This window comes from Colossoma macropomum, unplaced genomic scaffold, assembly GCF_904425465.1.
Source record: "Colossoma macropomum unplaced genomic scaffold, Colossoma_macropomum, whole genome shotgun sequence".
NCBI lineage: Eukaryota > Metazoa > Chordata > Actinopteri > Characiformes > Serrasalmidae > Colossoma > Colossoma macropomum.
In genome coordinates, this window is record NW_023494793.1 from 10,159,464 (window position 1) to 10,179,589 (window position 20,126).

The 20,126-nt window shown below is 38.4% G+C and overlaps 2 protein-coding genes across 2 annotated transcripts; both read left to right on the forward strand.

The window, feature by feature from the left end:
• The first annotated feature begins 6,399 nt into the window (after positions 1-6,399).
• Positions 6,400-9,924, forward strand: LOC118812881 (macrophage-expressed gene 1 protein-like). The gene is made up of 2 exons (XM_036577991.1): positions 6,400-6,942; positions 7,829-9,924. Exons 1-2 carry the CDS (start codon positions 6,493-6,495, stop codon positions 9,383-9,385), a joined length of 2,007 nt encoding a protein of 668 aa, XP_036433884.1. The 5' UTR covers positions 6,400-6,492; the 3' UTR covers positions 9,386-9,924.
• Positions 9,925-16,746: 6,822 nt separating this feature from the next.
• On the forward strand, positions 16,747-20,104 carry prf1.5 (perforin 1.5). Its single transcript, XM_036579713.1, has 3 exons — positions 16,747-16,954; positions 17,481-18,024; positions 19,084-20,104. Exons 2-3 carry the CDS (start codon positions 17,489-17,491, stop codon positions 20,102-20,104), a joined length of 1,557 nt encoding a protein of 518 aa, XP_036435606.1. The 5' UTR covers positions 16,747-16,954; positions 17,481-17,488.
• The last annotated feature ends 22 nt before the right edge of the window (positions 20,105-20,126 follow it).

A 20,126-nucleotide genomic window follows, 5' to 3' on the forward strand; every position in this document is an offset into this window, starting at 1 on the left:
AGATGTGTCCCAATTCAGAGGCTGCATCCTTCGGAGGCTACATTTGAAGGCCGATTGCATCACAGCGGCGAGACTAGGCTGTCCCATTTCAAAGCCTCCTTCATATGTGGCCGAGAAATGTGTCCTTCTTTTCCATGGCAATGAAGGATGCAGCTGGTGGATCCTTCGCCAGCCAACATATCCCGAGGTTCATTGTGTGCCAGTGAGGAGTCGAGAACATGGCATAATCAGCAGAGGAATGAACGGTGGCTGAAGAGTACAATTTCAAATATAAATACTAGGTTTAAATTGAGGCGAGTAGCTAACGACACAAATGTTAAAAAAAATCCAATCTCATCAGTAGCCGGCAGTGAAGCATCTCCAGCTCCAATAAATGAAAAAATAAATAATAAATAATCTGTCTTTAAATAACTTCAAGAACTTGACAGGAGTGGCGTTTCGTGATGCAGCAGTAAGGGCAGGAACAGCTGTGCTGTGACGCAAGCAGAAAATCCGCCTTAGGGCAGACCATCTCATTTTGATTCAGCCTTCGCAGGTCTCCGCAACCTTTGAAGGACATGCCTTCGTAGACCGTGTCCTTTGACGGATGCAATCCCTGAATTGGGACATATTGAAAGAGCACCACCTGTTGACACCTTTGTGTGCTTGCTGGGTAGGGCTGAGCACCCCCTGCATAGTGCACTATGCGAGAAATGAAATTTGGACTTCTACACGAAAATTGTGCATTACCTATAGAGAATTGTGCAAATGGGGCTGAATCTCAAATGCTCCTTTGTTAGACATATTATATACTCTTTGGGTGCCAGAGTCATTATATTAAGGCCTACGTAATGAACTACATAGGGAGTAGCAAACTGTTTGAAATTCAGCATGATCTTGATATTAAAGGAAGATTGTGCTGGGGTTCAGCTGGAGAGATGTAATGATTTACACCTGTGCATAATTAGCAGAAGCCCACAGCATCAAAATCTACTTTAGTACTAAAAGAACTAATTTTACTGTAAATCAGGGGCATCACTAGAGGTTCATGGATAGGGGGCTAAGCCTGTACTAGGAGGGTCTGGGGGCATGGTCCCTAAAAATATATATATTTTTTAATGGCTCCAAAATGTTTATAATGCACTTTTAGCATAGCAACAGCCAGAAACTGTCAAGTACTTTAGCCATGTTAAGTATATCAAAAAATGATTATTTGGTCCTTCATAGTTTGTATTAAGGACAGAGCTAGTATAACTATATCCACCCACTTAAAAATAGGTACAGATCAAGCAAAGGTACTGAAGTCAAGTATTGCTCTCTCCTCTCTCTTAAATAAGCTGCTGGTGAATAAGGTCCTAAATATATTATTCAAACACAGATTATAGATGAGCTCAGTCTCAGTTGGTGCCATCAGAAAGACTGTGAATTTGCTCTGTAGGCAGTAAGCTTGGTAACAGAATTTCATAGTCATGGTTACAAATATTATGTTTTTTCAGTTAAATTCAGCATTAATTTTAATCAGAAGCTTATACAACTCTCCCTTGCTTTCTTTTTTCATCACTAACATCCATCAGATCTGCTCTTTTTGCCATCAGTCTCCTCCAGCTTCTTTCTCTCCCTCTCTTGACATTAAAGGGGAAATCCACCAATTTTGCAAAATTACTCAATCATTCAATGGTTCAGATGTAAACAAAAACATTCAGAGTGGTTTGGTGTGAAATGCGACTGCCTAGAGAAATTTACAGAGGCAAAATTGTTCACCATTGTAGTAATAGGAACCAGATGTTATTATGTCTACACTGCAAATATCACCATTTTATCTGCTATCCAAAATGACCAGTGAACTTATACGTGTCTTATAGCTTTTTAAGTCATACTGATAAGGGCAAAAAAGTGTGAAAAAATCTTTGGGTACTATTTTTTCCTTACAACGCATGGACCTCTCTGCTGTGCATGTGTTCTGTGTTGTTTGGGTAGGCGTGTGGCATTGCATGATGTCAGCAAAACTCAGAGCTTATGTGAGTGTTCATCAGTGGAGCTGTGATAGAGCACTATTGCACCATGCTGATTAATTGTTCAGAATGAACTGTGCTGTACCAAGAGGCAAAAATGAATAGAGATAATACAGTATGGTACAAATACCAGAAGTCCTTAAGTTGTAACTAACTGTTTTGAAACTACAATTGTTTTGGTACATATAAATAGCGAAGTTGAACAGCTCTACAAATTTAGGGTTTGTAGCAACCACTTCACAAAGACTACTCAAGACCAGTGAAAAAAATGCAAAGCGGATTTCTTTAAATGCTGGCTGCTAAAGAAAACTGACATTCCCTCTGTTGTATTTTCCACCACAGAAACTGGATTCAAGGTAAGAAACGTATGTGTGTGAAATAAATTAGTAGCCATTAGCCACTGCACATATATCAGTGTTAGCCATTAGCTTACAACAGACTGTCCAGAGTGGGCCACGCAATAAAATAACTATCTACCTCGCTATCCTACTTCATAAGCTGGTAAGTAGCAAGCAGTTTGTTCAGTCGATGGGTTCAATCTTTCTCTCTGCCCATTTAACTCTCTCTTCTTCAGGTCGCGGCTCTTAGACATTATGGAAACACGCCTCCTCGAAGTCCTCCACATACTCTGCCATCTTCCAAAATTAGGTAAGAAAACTGTACAAAACTGTAAAGAAAAGCTGCTGCTGGCCTTAGCTGGTTTGAACAGCTGTAGCTACAGGCTAATAACAACAAAAACATGTTAGCTTGCATATATTGATCTCAGTTGAGAATGCAGTTTTGAGAGGAAACACAGAAATAATCCTGGAGTAATAGTTCTTACTAAAAATAAATTTTAGGCTTTCAAACTTTATAACAAAACAACGTCTCAGGTATCAAGCAATGCATCATTTTGTGTAATAACAGGGTGTAGCTTTTAGAGCCATTAAATGTGTTGGATGTCTGCCTCCTGGTACTATAATGCGCATTTCTGTCTGAACCATTCTGAATGATTGTGTTTACATCCAAACCATTGAATGATTGAGTCCTTTTGCAAAATTGGTGGAGTTTCACTAAAGTTAGCTAGCTAGAGTTAACAAGCAGCCATGTGAAAAAAACAGATATCCAGCTGTACTGACCATAATGTCAAAAATCCATATTGTATGTGGACATATTCACTCTGTTTAACACTGTTCACTCTGTATATTATAGATTTTGAATAAGATCTTATGGTTTTTAGTGAGCTTTTAGCTAAAATCCTGTCTACAGTTTGGCTCCTGATTATTTTGCAGTGCATAAACAGAGCCCTTCCCCCAGGTCTGATATGATCAGCTTACAACGTATGAAGTCTAATATGACTGGCCAAACATTATGTTAGTCAATCTCTGGTAGTAACAAAGCCAGTTTATGAGGAGCCTGGCCACTTCATATTTCCCTTCTTGCATCAAAAACTTGACTGCAAAACGCCAGAGGGCGCCACGAGTGAGTTCTCAAGGAAGGGGGGTAAATTAAGCTAAACAGCTAAAAACGAAACGTCAAAACAGTTTCTAATCACTTGCTCAAACTTTCCTTTAATTTTAGAAAGTAGAAGGATGCATTTCACCAAAAAAGCACAAAAAACTTACCTATATGTTTAATTTGTTCTATAGCAAATGTGTTTTGGGCAGCAGGATGCTAGCATTACTGCTACTGAGTGCTGATTGGTTGGCGACTAGAGCAGATCATTGGTTGTTCACGCTCACTAACGTCATGAACGTACATGAGACCCTGTTTTAAACTCCTATAACTTGAGTACAAAAGCTCCTAAAATATAACAGCATTGTGAAAATGTTTTATGCTGTTCTGTGTTCAGGAAAAGAATGTATTATTTTATATTAAAAATGTTTAAGCATTTATAAACTATGATTTTGCTTAAATGGTTCATCTCAACCCATCCATTTTGGACTCGCTCAGGAGTGCCCTCTAGCATTGGAGAAATCCGGAAGACAGTAGAAAGATATAATTCTTCTCTGGTAGTACAGCAGAGGCAGCACCTTCCCCAGGTCACACCCTAGTATTACAGTACATTATGAATGAGAATAAACTATAGATGATTCGGACTACAAATGTACATTTACTTAGGAAGGCGGGTGCTAAAGCTCTGCTAAAATTGGCCTAGCAACGCCCAGACTATAAATATTCATTGCCAGCTTGAGGTACTGGTTGGCTGCTGTTTGATTTCATGCACTGAAGCTGATTCATCATTTGTGCTCAAATCTCTGTTTCCACATTTCATGAATTAGAAACATCAATTTGTATGTCAACAAATGTGGTCAAATCTGGACTCTTTGTTTATGCAAGGCTGATAAATAAGGGTCAGTGTCCGAATGGAAGTACTAACCCCATTCCGGAAAAGTTGTAAAATGACAAAAGAATCTGTGATTTGTTGAATTCTCTTGGACCTTTATTTAACTGACAAAAGTACAAAGAAAAGACTATTTTGGCTGATCATTGTATTTTGTAAATATAATAAAATTTTGAATTTGATTCCTGCAACACACTCAACAAATGTTGGGAGGGGCAAAATAAAAGTGAAATGTTAATAGAATATTTATGTTACACGGTTTTGAAACATTACACAATCAGCAGGTGAATTGGTAACAGGTGAAGTTATCATGATTGAGTGTAAAAGGAGCATCCACCAAAGGCTCAGTAAGAGCTCTTTGTAAGAGAATTGTCAAACAGTTCAAAAAGAACATTTCTCAAGATTGGACGTCTGAAAAGAATGTAGGTCTTTTACCATCTACTGTACATATTTTTGTATAAAGATTCAGGGAATCTGGAGAAATCTTAGTCCATGTAGGGCAAAGCTGGAAACCACTGTTGAATGTAACCCATGAGCCCTCAGTTGACACTGCATAAGAAACGTTCATGCTACCCTGTTAAATATAGCCACAAGGGCTCAGGAGTACTTCAGAAAACCACGGTCACTTAACATGGTCCATTACTGCACCAAGAAATCAACTTGAGCCTCAAGGAGAAATCCATACATCAATTGTATGCAGAAATGCCGCCGAGTTCTCTGGGCCTGAGCTCATCTCAGATGGACCAAAAGACAGTGGGAATGTGAACTGTGGTCAGATTAGTCCACATTTCAGCTTGTTTTGAGAAAAACTGGATGTTCTCTTTGCAAAAACAAAACGAACTTTCAGACTTTTATCAGTGAAGGGTGCAAAAGCCAATATTTATCAAGGTGTGGTGCATCATACCCACAGCATGGGTGACCTGAATATGTGTGAAGGTACCTTTGATGTGGAGCTGTATACTGGGATTTTGAAGAGACACATGTTGCCATCAAGACAATGTCTTTTCCTGGGAAGTCCATGATTATTTCAGCAAGACAGTGCCAGGCTTCATTCTGCATGTGCTACAACTCGTAGACACAAAGTGCATGTGCTTGACTGGCCTATTGAAAATGTATAGCGTATCATAAAAAAAGGGACTGTTTTCATTGTTTAATGCAGTTAACATCATTCTTAGTTAGTTTACTTTAAAAGGACACTGGCTGGAAGGTTTAGCGTTCATTGCATTCACAGATATCCCTACTGCAACCAGGGACATCAAACAGCTGTAAGTTGACCAACGTCCAGCTCAGGTCAGTCACCAGCGGCGGAGCGTCCGGCCCGGGACTGAGTGGTTGTATTGGGGGTTGGTCAGCATGGAGTAGAAGTAGATGGCTCATGGTGACCTCCTCCTGAGTTTGGCTATGTTCATGTGCCTTTTCTGTAGGTGTTAATGAAGAGCAAATTTAGAACAGAAATTAAGATCTCACCTGATTCTTCTTCACCATGATGTCACACTACTATCTCTGGACACACCTTTAGGTATGTATAGATTGATCTCGAGTGAAATAATGACTATTTGCAAATATTTTTATAAATGCAAGTACTTAACATTTATGAGCAGATTATGTGATAGTTTTTCATAAATGGCAAGGTTTGATTTAAGGAATGTAACAATTTCCCAGCAGGTGCTTATTTGTTGGACATTTTTACAAAATGAACAAACCCAAGACTTGAATTTACCCATGCATTTTTCCTCAGCTGTTAATTGTTATTACTATAAAATCATGAAACTACTCTGATATTTTGCCAGTAATTATATTGCTGCAATTTACAACATTAATATATTTTAAAAACATCAAAAGATTTTGATCTAACTTGCTTAAAAAGCTGTTTATAAATGTTTTAGTAATGCTTTCATCTACTGTAAACAATAGAACACAGTAGAAGAACAAAAAATAGAAGATTAGAACCGATAACAGTTTTCTAGTCTTTGCTTTTTCTCAGATGCATAGTTATAACAAAAGGAAGAGGATGTGGTTTCAAGCTTTTACCAACTTCTATGTATACTACTTTAAGGTGAAACTGAAATTGAAGTGGTTGGAAACTTATGAGACTGAGATCACTGGCAGCCTCCAATAACATGAGAAAGAGAGTATAGTCCTAACACACTGGACTCAGAGCAGTCCTTCCTGGCAGTCATGGGCTCAATAAGCCTATCTGTGTTGGGTCTCCTTGCATTCATCCGTACCTGTGATCTCTATCCACTCAGTCGTCCTAGCAATGGACTTCGTGAGTGCCGCAAAAATGTTACTTCACCAGCATTGGAGGTCCTCCCTGGGGGAGGCTGGGACAACTTGCGTAACCTTGATATGGGGCGAGTGATGAACATGAGCTATTCCCAGTGCCAGACCACCGAGGACGGCATCTACCTCATCCCAGACGAGGTCTTCGTCATCCCACAGAAGATGAGCAGAGTGGAGATGAACTCGGAGATCATCAGTTCATGGCTGGAACAGAAAAGCTCCACTTCAAGCTCCATTAACGCAGACGGGTCCTTCTTCTCTGTGATCAACGCCAAGTTCTCCACTGAGAACAAACGCATGAAAACCTATCAAGTGAAAGAGAGTTCTGTCATAGCACGGGTACAGGTGAGACTCAATAAAGTAACATTCAAGCTAAACCACTGTGTATTGGACTTAACAGTATGTTTGTGGAATCATTATATTTCGGAACGGCACAATATTCACAAATTATTTCCAGCACCAAAAAAATGTCAGCATAATAAACAATCTTTTTTAATTTGTGGCTTTATACAAAATAAAAAACCTGCAAAATGCATGGTCTTTAGCAACGGAATTCAGCCAACATTTTAATGGATATTCCAATGCATGTTGCATCTGCTTAGGTACACAGTGCACCACTGATGCATGCAAACATGTTTAGTACAGCAGAATGATGACTCACTAACTACAAAGGCCAAACCTTTTACAGAAATATTTACTAGTTGAGGAAACAATCCTAGCTTAAATGCATGAAATGTTTTATTAAATGCATGAAATATTTTATTAAAAAAATGTTCCAGTTTAAATGTTCGTTATAAATCTTTCTTATAAGATTGTTTTTTGTTGTTCATAAGCTTATCAAATATAATTTTTTTTCTGAAATAAAACAACTGAGTAGGCTTAATAGGAACACAGAACCCCCTTTATTTAACATTTGAGCCATATTTGACAACACAAAACTCTACACCTCTTTATTAGTGTCTTAATCTAGGTTTAATTCTATAAAAGATGAAATAAATAAAAAACTGTCAACATAAGGGGAACACAATTAGATTCTTATAAGAATCCTGAAAAGGAAAGCAACTGTATTCCAAAAACAACGCACACAGAAATGTAGTACATGTAGCAGCTTAAAACTTTTAGATTTTTGGATGGAACTTCCTTTTATGAAAACGCAACATATCTACTTTGTAACATTTGCTTTCTCATAGTAGATTTAATGATTCCACATTCCTTCTCCTTTTTTTCTTAGGTCCGTAATCATCTGTACACCGTTAAGGCTTATCCTGATTTCACTCTGGACACCCGCTTTGCCCATCAGGCACAGAAAATTGCAGAGGCCATCGAGAGCAACCAAACTCGCCAAGCAAATTATCTGTCAGAAAAAATGGTACTTGATTATGGAACACATGTCATCACAAGTGTTGATGCTGGTTCTATTTTGGTGAATGAGGACTATTTAAAATCCTCTTATGTTTCTGATATGCAGTCCTCGGAGTCTTCTGTTTCAGCATCAGCTGGTGCTAACTTTTTTAGCAAAGTTGAATTTAAAACTGATAGTAAGGAACCTCAAACATCTGAAACTCGGAACTACCAGGGTAACATTACATACTCCATAACACTGAGTCATGGTGGGGCTTTATTTTATCGTGGTATCACTCTACAGAAATGGCAAGAGAGCACACTAAACAATCTGGTAGCTATTGACCGTAGTGGACTACCACTCCACTATTTCCTCAATCCATCATTGTTTCCAGACCTCCCACTTCCAACAGTGAATAAACTAGCTCTGTTTGTGAGTCAGGCCATAGAACGCTACTACACAATTAACACTCGCCCTGGATGTGTGAATCCAGACTCTAAAAATTTTAATTTCCAAGCTAATGTAGATGATAATTCCTGTGAGGGTCCCAGCACCAACCTTAGCTTTGGTGGAGTTTACCAGCAGTGCACTCCCCTGACTTCAGACGGAGATGCAATCTGCCAGGAGCTCGCTGAGAAAAACCCAGCCACTGACTCATATTCCTGTCAGCAACCATACACTGCTATCCTATTGCGCTCAGAAACACAGAAAAGACCATACAATAACTATGAGTGTCGCAAGGATTGTCATTCGTGCTGGTTGGTGTCTCAGTGCTGTAAAGACATCTGTGGAAATGTGTACTATATTCGGCGTGCACGCATTGACACCTACTGGTGCTCCACTAATGTGGTAACTCCAGAGTTCTCTGGATATCTCTTTGGAGGTCTGTATGGCCCTTCTTTACAAAACCCAATAACCAAATCCAGATCTTGCCCTCCAAATTTCTTTCCTCAGAAATTTTTGTCAAATGGCATTATGATCTGTCTGAGCAGCGACTACGAAACAGCAACCAAATTCTCTGTACCTTTTGGAGGTTTCTTTAGCTGCCAGTCTACCAACTCACTTGCAGGAAGCCAGTCTCGCTGCCCACCACAGTTCAGTCAACATCTTGCCGCCATAAGCGATGGATGCCAGATACTGTACTGTGTTCAGTCTGGTGTTTTCACTAGAGGCAAGTTACTGCCCATCCAACTGCCACCTTTCACAAGACCTCCAGTGATGAGTATGATGGCCACAAATACTTTAGCTGTGATGACTGAAAGTGATCGAGCCTGGGTGAGAGTCAATGGTACAAAAATGTGGAGGGTGGCAAAGCCTGAGGACATCAGCAAAATGTCCCAGATATTTGAAGACTCCCCTCAGTCATCTGGGAAAAAGGCTTGTGCTGCCTTTGGTGTTACAGCCTTGGTGGCTGTCGTGGTGGCAGTAGCAGTGTTAGTGGTGTAAGTGAGGAGGAGGATTACTGGACCCGGCAGAGGCTACAATAAATTTCAAAGTACAACACTTAATGAGACTAATGTAGAGCGTTCACCAGAGCAAAAGTCAGCACTGCACTGAAAGCCCAACTCCAACTGTCTTACCTTAATGTCTGTCATTTTGTTTTCTTCATTTTTAATCTTTATATGTGTAATCATCTGTACACTGTTAAGGATTATCCTGATTTCGCTTTCCAACATGACGCATAGCAGCCATGACCTTCGTCAGCTAGACCAAACATGGTGACTTTGTTTTTGATATGTTCTCTTAATAAATGTATACACAAAATGACTATACTGAACGTCTATATGTATTCTATGTGCTCTTGGCATTTTATTTAACCTGTTGTTCAATCTCAGTATATTACAGAAAAAAACGTCAGTTAAATAAATCATGTCAGTCATGTAAAAAAAAAAGCACTGCATTGAACTGCAAATATGAACTAAGCTGCTGATAAAAATGTGAAAAGAGCATAATGAACATGGAATGTAAACTCCTTAAAAGCACAACCTAAAACAAAATTCAAGAGGATGGTGCACAATCCTGACCAGGTAATGAAGAGGACGGATTCTGGCCCAGATTTACCTGACAGGGAGGACATACACAGCACTGGCATTTTCTCCTATCTATAAAACACACAGTGCCAAACCCATAGACAAAACCCAGTAAAAACACACAGTTTAAAACAATGAGAATTACTGCGAATACAACGCATCATACAAAGACTTTCTCCCCAAATATACAGAATATCTAACTGCCATCCCATGACAGTTTTGAAACAAATGACTGATTACCTTAATCAAATAACAAAAATCTTAATGACATATTGGGAACACAGAGACAGTTTAGATGACCTATATGAGATAACTATTCTGCTCAACCTTCACCACATACACTTTACATTAAAATAAAATACACAACCTGACAATAGTATCAAGTTCTTCCCCAAGCCTCAATATTAAGGCTTGTCTGGGACAAGTTAAAGTTGGTTGACAATTTTCGTCCAGCCGGATAAGTAAATAAGTAAGGTAAAATGAACAGGCTAACAAATTATTTTACAAAACAAAAACTGTGTTTTGAGAGTAGCGAACACTTTTTAGAATGATAATTATACCATATACCTTAAATGTACAGGTTATCTACACTCTCAAAACAGATGGTTCTTTAAGGGTTCTTTATAAAGGCAACAGTTTTATCTAGGACCATGAGTTCTATATAGAACCATTTCATGATTCAGTGGTTCTTTGCATGGTAAAATGGTTCTTCAGATTGACGCAGAATAAGTTTTATATGGTTCTATACAGAACCTTTCTGAAAATGGTTCTATACAGCACCAAAAGGGTTCTTCTATTGTTACAATGTCAAGCTTGTAACAATAGAACACTACTTTTTGAACTCTTTAATGTATATGTATGTTTAGGATGTGTTGTAGGCTACTATAATGATTAAACTGTCATTAGGGTGGTACTCTCAAGGGTATGTCTTCTGGACCTTTAGTTAGAAAAAATAATTGCACCTTAAAACCACTACTATGTTTATTACCTTTGACTTACAAAGTGTTCACTAATCCGAGCCACGGATCGCATACATCACAGTAGCAAACATACTCTGCTCAGAATTTACAGCGCTACAAACACGTAAACAAAAAGCTAACAGCTAAGCGTTGATCACAGCAGCTACAAACAAATAACTTACTAAAACTGCACTCTGAACCGCGTCAGTAAAAGTGTAACTAACTCGAGTACATGACAAACAAGCATCATACTGGCCTTAAGAACAGTTAGTAAAGGATACACACTTCATTTATACACACAACAATGCACAATAAACTTGGTTAACTTCACTGTTGTTACTTTCTTAGTGATGCACAACGTTTAGAAGGGGCAGGAGTGAAACACTTTCTACTTTGATACAGCTCTTTATGATAAAAAAGTAAAATATCAAACTATTAGAGCACAAGTCTGCCGTGTGCTGGAAGCCGTTTTGTGTCACTTATATCGGAGAAGTGTGTAATTGTGCAACTAATTGATTCAATGAAATTAAATGAAGATTAATGTCAGAATTTTTGACACACCCCTGGAGTACCACAGTTTGGGAACCACTATTTTAGGGTAGGTACACCATATTGTCTACCAGGCTACAAGTCTTACCAAGTGGGATCTCTTAAAATTACAGTACAAACATCCTGCATAACTCTTCTCAAAATCACTGTATTCTAGTGGAAAAATGCATTGGCCTCTATTCATGCACAGCTTCTCATGCTTCTTAAAGTCTTGTGAGCACCCTCCCACACTCTTCTGTTTTTGAGAAGATCTTTTGTTCAGCTTTGCACAAACAAGGCTTGTGGTCAAGACATCCTGACGCGGTAATATTTCCTAGGCACTTTGCTTATCAGACATTGTATGTAGCACACTGCAAAGAAAAGGTTTGCCGGTTTGACCTCATTTGAAAACAACACAGCGGTGAAGAAGTGGTACTACAGCAGTCACTGGTACAAACCAGTCTTTATCAGACCTGCAAACAACCAGACAGCCAGAAAATGAATACAAGCTGGTAATACACATCTGCACTTGTAAATCCGTTTCACACACTGTATCCTCTGGATATTTATGGCCTTTTGGAGTCCACGTTATTATAACTTAGAATAAGCATTACACTAATTTTCTGATGCAGGCATGCTTATCACAAACCCTGTTAAAGAGAAGATTTTCCCATGTATTTCAATGAACTATAAGCAAAAAACAATTCGAGCTACTCAGCTACATCATGCTTTTGTTACTGTAAGCTTTTGCTACAAAAAAAGTGTAATTCTTTAATCTTAAGAAACCAAGAAATATAAGTTACATATTACTGAATTTTTAGAGACTTTAGAGTTATAAATGAGTTATGCTCCAGATAGATGGAACTTGGATTAGAGAGGACGTGTGACCCTGTGAGGGCCTAAACAAAAAATTGAAAATGCGGCACACAAATAATTGTACTCAGCAGACAATTTAGCTTTTATGGCACAAAAAAATAAAACCTGAAAAGAGGACATACCTGGGCTACCTGGGGAAACAATTCTATTATGAGAAATTAGACATAAGCAAACTGTTGTAATGGCTTTTTTCAAGTGCTGAAAGTTCGAACTAAATCGACCCATGCAATTTTGGAAACTGAAATGCTGTCACTGCATTTGGCAAAATAAGCTGTAGTCTTATCAGAGATACACAGAGCAGCTCCAGTTTCACAGGCTCCCACTATGCTGTCACAGTGTGATCCCACTGAGACCTAGATGAAATCAAAGATATGATGGCCATTAAGACTTACTGGGTAAGTTCAACACATAGTTGCTATTATCCAAAACACTACATGTGTACGTGTTATCTTAAACATGTTTTCAAACCTTGATAAAAAACCTTGATAAACATTAAAATAATTTATATTAACTTTTTTAATCCACCATTTCCCAATGTATTTTTTATTTACAATCTACTGCTGTAATATCCAAATACTTTGTTTCTTTTGTGACCAAAGGGCTTTTATTTTGAACAACACTCACACAATACTCTCAGTTGTTTGGTAAAACTAGCTTCACTAACAGAGAAAGGCGTCTTCTCTAGTTCTGTGTGTGGAGGACATGGTTTGAATTCTACTCAGAAATGCACAGGATGTGACAGCAGTTTACAGCTCATTATTTGTGCAGAGCCTCTTCTAGTGATATGTATCAGTATAATGTGTGATACTGTCACCTGCTTATCTTTACAATATTACTGAGAATGAACTGTGTAAGAACTGTCAACAATGAACGATACAATACTGTTTCTCATAGAGTGTTAAGACAAGTGTAGAAATATACTGCTTTACTTTAACTACAGAAAGTGTCATTAATGTGCAAAGTGTCTGTCAAAGTGTTGAGACAGGTGCAAAAGGGTTTGCATTGTTTTGTAAAGCACTTTGTAAAGTTTGTTTTTAAGAGTGCTGTACAAAAAGTTATAAGGCATTGATCAGAGCCTGGAAATTGATTAGACTAAATTTCTTTACTTTGACAAAAGAAAAATGTCATTAATCATGCGTCTGTAAACATAAAGTAAAGGATGAGTTGGTTAATAGAAATAAGTTATATATAAGATAGATATAATGTTATGTGTAGAGTATAAGAATGGGCAAATGTTTTACTTTAGAAATTATAACAAGGACACACAGTGTTTGATAGGAAGGTCTAATTTTGCATAAGACCCCTGGGACTTTATTTCTTTACTGAATTAATGTTTCCCATGTCAGTAAACAGCATCCATAAGAGTTCAAATGCAATCAAATGCTAATTGAGTGCTAATATCTCCCCCTTGTGGTGAATTCACAGCCTGCTAAACATGAGCAAGCGAGTTACAAGGCAACACAGAGAAAATATTTAATGAGTAATACTTACAATAGAGCATTACAACGTTATTATAGTTAACTAGAACTATTACTAAAACAAAAACTAAAATGAAAAAATGTGCTCATTAACTGTGAAAGAAAAAATAAACATTAGTTTTCTAAAACACAAAAGCTAAATCTAAACTATAATGTGCACTGCAAAACTAACTAAAAAGAAACAGAATTACTGAGACAAAAAATGTTAGTTTGTTTTTCCAGTGCATGAAAGAGTTCAGAAGTTGATCCCTTCTGTGTTTGGCCGTTTTTATGAAAAACTGGAGCCAAGCAGAGCTCAGTCTACTGTAGTGTTTATTTTATTCTACCCTTAACAAATATGAGAGGAATCATTAGCCAGCTATTAAGAAGCCTGAAGATCAGTGAAAAGCAGTCAATGTGCATTAATAGAGAATGCTTGGTTCACTCACTCACTCTGTACCACGGTCACTCAAGACTGCTCTGACCTACTTCAAGGTAAAATCTATTTGATTTGTAAAGTCTATTTCTATCTTGACCTAATGTAGTGTTTTCTGATTTGCTGTACTATTTTCTGAATATGCTGTAGCGTTTTCTGCAATTGCCATTCTGCATCACCTACGTTGTATCTACACTCTTTGTCCATTTTATGCGGTCTATTTACCTTATAAGTGCACTGTATAGTTCTACAGTTACAGACTGTAGTCCATCTGTTGCTCTGTATAATTTGTTGTACCCCTGGTCTTCAATGGTCAGGACCCCTACAAGACCACCAGTGAGCAAATATTATTTGGGTGGTGGATCATTCTCAACACTGACTTGGTGGTTGTGTGTTAACGTGTGTTGTACTGATAAGAATGGATCAGACACAGCAGTGTCTATACACTATCCACTCTATTAGACACTCCTACCTTGTTGGTCCACCTTGTAGATGTAAAGTCAGAGACAGGAGCTCATCTGATTCTGCAGTTTGTGTTGGTCATCCTCTAGTCCAGGGGTTCTCAACCTTTTTCCACCCCAAGGCCCACCTGTTTATACATACAAAGAACTGCGGCCCATAGGAAATCTAGAATGAATTTATTAAATGGGATTTTGGTTTTCTTAAGCGCTGACACTGAAAACCTGAGAATTAGGGTCTGAAAAAGATCAGACTGGATCAATCACAGAAACTAAAATTACAGTTATGTTAAAAACTGTAATATAACTTGCAAAACATCTCTGCTGTCATTTTAAGGCTCATCTGTCCTATTTTAACAGCTGCAGCAAATGAGAGTCTGTAATAAGTCAGACATTAAAATAGGCAGATTATACTGGCAGTGTTAGAAGAGGAGGAAAGCAAGCCTTATTAATGAATTTCCTTGTTTGATCACAGAATGCATTTCCATCAGAAGTAAACTGAACGAGGGTTTGTTTGGAAGTGGACCATGACCTGCGTTTTTTGCTGAGGCTGTTTAGACGTTTGTTGCAGACCAGAACATGGGTGGAAAATTTACATGTCAAAACGAAGTGAACTAAAGAAAATGTGATAGGTCCTTACCAAACAAGGTAGACGAAAACACCCTGAGGAACTAATACTAGCTCGTGGCTGCGTTATCTTAGACTGACAACGTTTGTTCAGCCTGCTACTGCAGCATTTCCCTCTTTTTATGACAAAGTGACGTTACTGGCCTAGTACAAACTGCTGCCTCTGCTTGAGTACAGGCCCACTAGAGGGTGCTTCACAGCCCACTGGTTGAGAAACCCTACTCTAGTCCTTCATCAGTGGTCACAGAATGCTGTTGGCTTGATATTTTTGTTTGGACTATTCTCCACCCAGCTGTAACACTGAGCTGTTTTTATTCTAAAAACTGATTTAAATACATTTGGTAGATTTGCATTAGCACAATGTTACTGCATAATCTTTATAGCATTTTCAATGAAAACTTAAATACATATGTAAGTACACAATCACTATACCTACAGTTAAATACATTCTGTTTATCTGCACAATTTTTTTCTTTTCTGAGTAAACATTGGTGATTTTTCTGTTGCTGGTATATCCGTTTATTCTATTTAAAGAGAGCAAGATTTTATGTTAGAGGCTGACTTTTTTCCATATTCATTTTTGAAAAATATTTTTGTTACATTACCCCAATTTACACTACTCCTAATTCCTATTTGAGCTTCAAGTGTTAAATACTCTTAACTTGTTCAAGAATGAATTGCAAATTGATGAATCAAAGCTTTATGAAATGCAAAGCAAGTGTAATTCAGCAGTTTATATTTTACTGTACTGTTTAGATGGTGAGAAGCATGAACAAGAAAAGTGCACATTTTAGTGACATTTATACCAAGATGGTTCAGAGATATGATTTTCTGGTCTGTACTGTTAAAGGGTTTTACAAATAGATTTAGGTAGAATAAATTGTCACACCACCTGGCATTATCACGGACATCTATTTTAACATTTTACCTTTTTAAAAATAATCTTTGAACAACTTAAACTGTAGTTTTTTTTATTTTAAAAATATTAATTTTGAAAAAATTTTAATTTCTAAAACTTGACAAATTACAATTTTTTTACATTTCTAAAAGATTCACAGATTTTTGCAGACTTCAGGAGTCTGATACAACTGCACCCACACAGCACAACTGCACTGTGTCTTAAATTAACAGATTAAGAATTTGTGAGGTTTGAGTTGATGTAAAATATTGCTTTTATTCATCTGACCTATTTGATTTGCATTGTATCATTCAGGCACTTCGGTGGGGAGAGAGGGTTAAATTACCACTTGTGCCACATGAAGCTTTTTTAGCTTGAACTGACAAACCATTTTTACAGTGTATAAGAGCATTTAAAAAATTACAGGACATTAAATCTCAGCTTAAACATTTCTTGCATGTTGAAATGCCACATAAAAGGATATGATCTCAACAAGCCTCCTCCCTCTACATAATCCTGCCTCTGTCCATCCTGCACACCCTCCATTGCCTCGAAAAGTCCCATGAGCACCCTCCCCCACTCCACAGCTGGGAGGCACTGGATATCAAAACAAAACCACTCAGCGGACAAAATCTGTCTGGAAAAAGCGGCCGGAAAGGAATACTCTGCTTGCTTCAAATGCCTCAACCTTTCACAGAAGAATTGCTGTAGCGATTCTTGAACAAAGGCCAAAACCAAGCATAACGGTAAGTGGGTGTGTGTCAGTGCTGAAAATCTATATTTTTGAAATGTTTTTTTATTTTTTGTAGCTGCACTGCATGAACAGAACTAAAGCCAGCCTGTGGTTAAGACTGCCTGAGGTGACAACAGTTTTAGGCACTGCAGACTTCGTATATATAGACATTTGTATGCTACAAAGCCTTTGCATTTTTTGGCAGCTGTAGGCATGCTGGATTGACCTTGTTTGAAATAACAGCATAACAGGGTGAAGTGGTATTTAAGCAGTCAGTCATCAGGTAGTCTTTACCTATTCTGAGAGTTTAATCCAGAAAAATAACTCAAACTGTGTTTTTTTTTAAACAGTTTGAAATATATTGTAGCTTCCCTCTGAACATTTATGTTTGCTTTGAATCTCAATAAGACGTAATTACAGCTATAACTCTGACCACATAATTATAACTATAATCTGGAATAAGCAATAACTTGGAATAAACCATTTTGTAATACAGGCAATGACCTCACTTATGTCAACCTTATATTATCTCTCTTCAGAAGCAATCATGGGTCTGCAGCGATGCACTGGTCTCCACCCGTTACTATGCATCACCATAATCCTGACCACGTGGCACAGGAACTCGGGATGCCGTACAGGAACATGGTCAGAATGTGAGAAAGCACCCTTTGTGCCTGGCTATAACCTGGCAGGAGAGGGCTTTGACGTGGTCCGGATGCGCCGCAAAGGTGCCTATGTGCTAAATGTTAAATCCCACATGGTTGACAATCACACCTGCACGGTATGCGAGAACCGCTTCCGGGGAGGGCAGGTGCAGAAACTGCCCTCAGCGGTGCTGGACTGGCGTCCTTTTAGTCGCTGCAACAAACAGCTATCGAGCACTCTTCACCATTCTATTGACACCCTCATCAAGAGCTCAACATCACTAATCAACAATAACTGGGCAATGGACCTGAGCCTTGATGATCTGGGCAAGGTGATCTTAGGAGGAAGTCATTCAGATATAGCCAAGTTTGCTCAATCACGGCACATGATGGATAAGGCGACCTTTGCCCTTCATGAGATCAACTGCATATATTACAGGTAAGTGCAGATGACTTGGTTTCAAATTTCCTGTTTGTGTAGTATTTGGCACATGACTCCTTAGCCAGGCCAAAAAAAAAACAAAAAACAGAGGTACAGTAATCAGAAAAGACCACGCTTCATTTATTAATTTTGCATCAGAATAGCCAAGTTAATTTTGAAGCATTTGAAGGAAAAAAATTACAAAAACGTTTAATAGCAAATTACACAGATGCCTCAATAACTAAAGCTAAAATAACTCAAACTTTTAAAAAAATGCAGTATTTAATATGTCCATGGTTTGCCTTCATTACAGCTTCCATTTTCTTGCTTACAGTTTTTCTAAGGACATCTGCACTACAGAGATTTTTTTTCACACCACAAAAGTTCAGTCTTTGAAGTTGGTTGCATTTTCTGCTTTTAACAATCCATGTAATCACAAACACATTCAGTGATGTTGAGATCTGGACTCGGGGGTGGGTAGTCCATTGGGCCTCATTCACCAATTTCCTCCTATGTTTCTTCTTTAATTTGTTCTTGAGAAAGGTCCTAAGAAAAATTTTACATCAGACTCATGATGTGTTCTTAAACCGCAGAACTGTTCGTAACTTTGTGCTCTTGAGTGTGTGTAGATGCTGTTCTTACCTAAGAACAAATACCAAATAAGAAAATATGGATGAATGTCAGAATATTCATGAAAACTAAGTGGGTATTAAGAAAGAATTTCTTCTTAGGAACAGCTGATGAATGAGGCCCATTGTTCCGAGAACAGTTTCTTTGATTTGCCAATTTGCTTCTTTCTGGGAGAGTTTGACTGGAAAATAAATGAAGGGTAATCTTTAATTTTTGCACTGTACTGCACAATAAATTCAAATAGCTAACAATAAATTTTTGAAATAGTCATATCAATCTCTACACTCCATTTGGACATTTTAACTTATGATTGAAAACCAACATTCTTTCTCCAAACATCATTGTACATGAACAGATGTTTTCCTGACAAACAGATGATTCACAAGCTATATTTAGGTACCAATGTCTGAGACAGCTGAACAATTGGGTTTTCCTTTTTCTCCCCAGTTACAGGGTAACGGATCACCCAGAGCTGAGTGCGGAATTCTCCAAGCATGTACTTCGACTACCTAGACATTATGATGAGAAAACAAAATCCCTGTACCGCAGGACTATTGACACATATGGCACGCACTATATCCGTCACGTCCATCTAGGGGGACGTGTGAGACGAGTCACGGCTTTTCGAACCTGCCTTGCAACTTTAAAAGGCTTCTCAGAGTCAGAGATAAAGAAATGCCTGAACTTTGAGTTAAAAATGACTCTAGGGTTTGTTCCTGCAAATGCATCTCTTTCTATTAAATGCTCAGAAATCCTCAAGGATAACATGAACATGGGTTTCTACCAGGGCTTCATGACACACAACATTGAGGTCTTGGGTGGTGAAAAATACTTTCCAGACCTTGTGCTCCATCAAAGTCCATCTGAGGCATACATAAGCTGGATGGACAGCTTGCATGAGAACCCAGATGTCATTTCATATGCTATTTTTCCGCTCCATCACCTGGTAACTGACTCAGAGCTGAGTGCCAGTCTGAGGAGAGCAGTGACTGAATACATTGAAGAGAACATGCTTCCTGTGGAGAAGCAGAACCAAGATTGCACCCCAGCGCCAAACCTGGACCACCACTGCTGTCCTCTCAGAGCAGGGCGTGGCACCTTGAGAGTGGCAGTGCAGCGAGCTGCAGGCCTAAAGGCAGACCTCTTCACTCGTACAGACGGGTACGTGAAAGTATGGTACAATAACATGTATGAAGAGACTGAAGTCGTGATGGATGACAACAACCCAGAATGGAACATTAGTTATAATTTTGGTTCAATAGAGTTCGGCCATGAGTTAATATTTGAAGTGTGGGACAGTGATGTCTTTTACAATGATCTGGTTGGAAGATGTGTGGTCCATCCGGAACGAGGGATTCACTCACACAGCTGTAAACTAAAGAAAGGAGTTTTTTACTTCACCTACAGCGCCATGTGTGATGCTCACCTGACTGGCCATAAGTGTGGAAGATACTCTCCAAAACCATAAGTGCTTCCATCAGGCATTTTCA

What these genes read in the sequence shown, in the direction of transcription:
- LOC118812881 (XM_036577991.1), top strand. Translation starts at nt 6,493, where the DNA reads ATGGGCTCAATAAGCCTATCTGTGTTGGGTCTCCTTGCATTCATCCGT. An exon ending in CTGTCATAGCACGGGTACAG is followed by an intron (nt 6,943 to 7,828) that starts GTGAGACTCAAT and finishes TTTTTTTCTTAG; the next exon opens with GTCCGTAATCATCTGTACAC.
- prf1.5 (XM_036579713.1), top strand. Translation starts at nt 17,489, where the DNA reads ATGGGTCTGCAGCGATGCACTGGTCTCCACCCGTTACTATGCATCACC. An exon ending in ATCAACTGCATATATTACAG is followed by an intron (nt 18,025 to 19,083) that starts GTAAGTGCAGAT and finishes TTTTCTCCCCAG; the next exon opens with TTACAGGGTAACGGATCACC.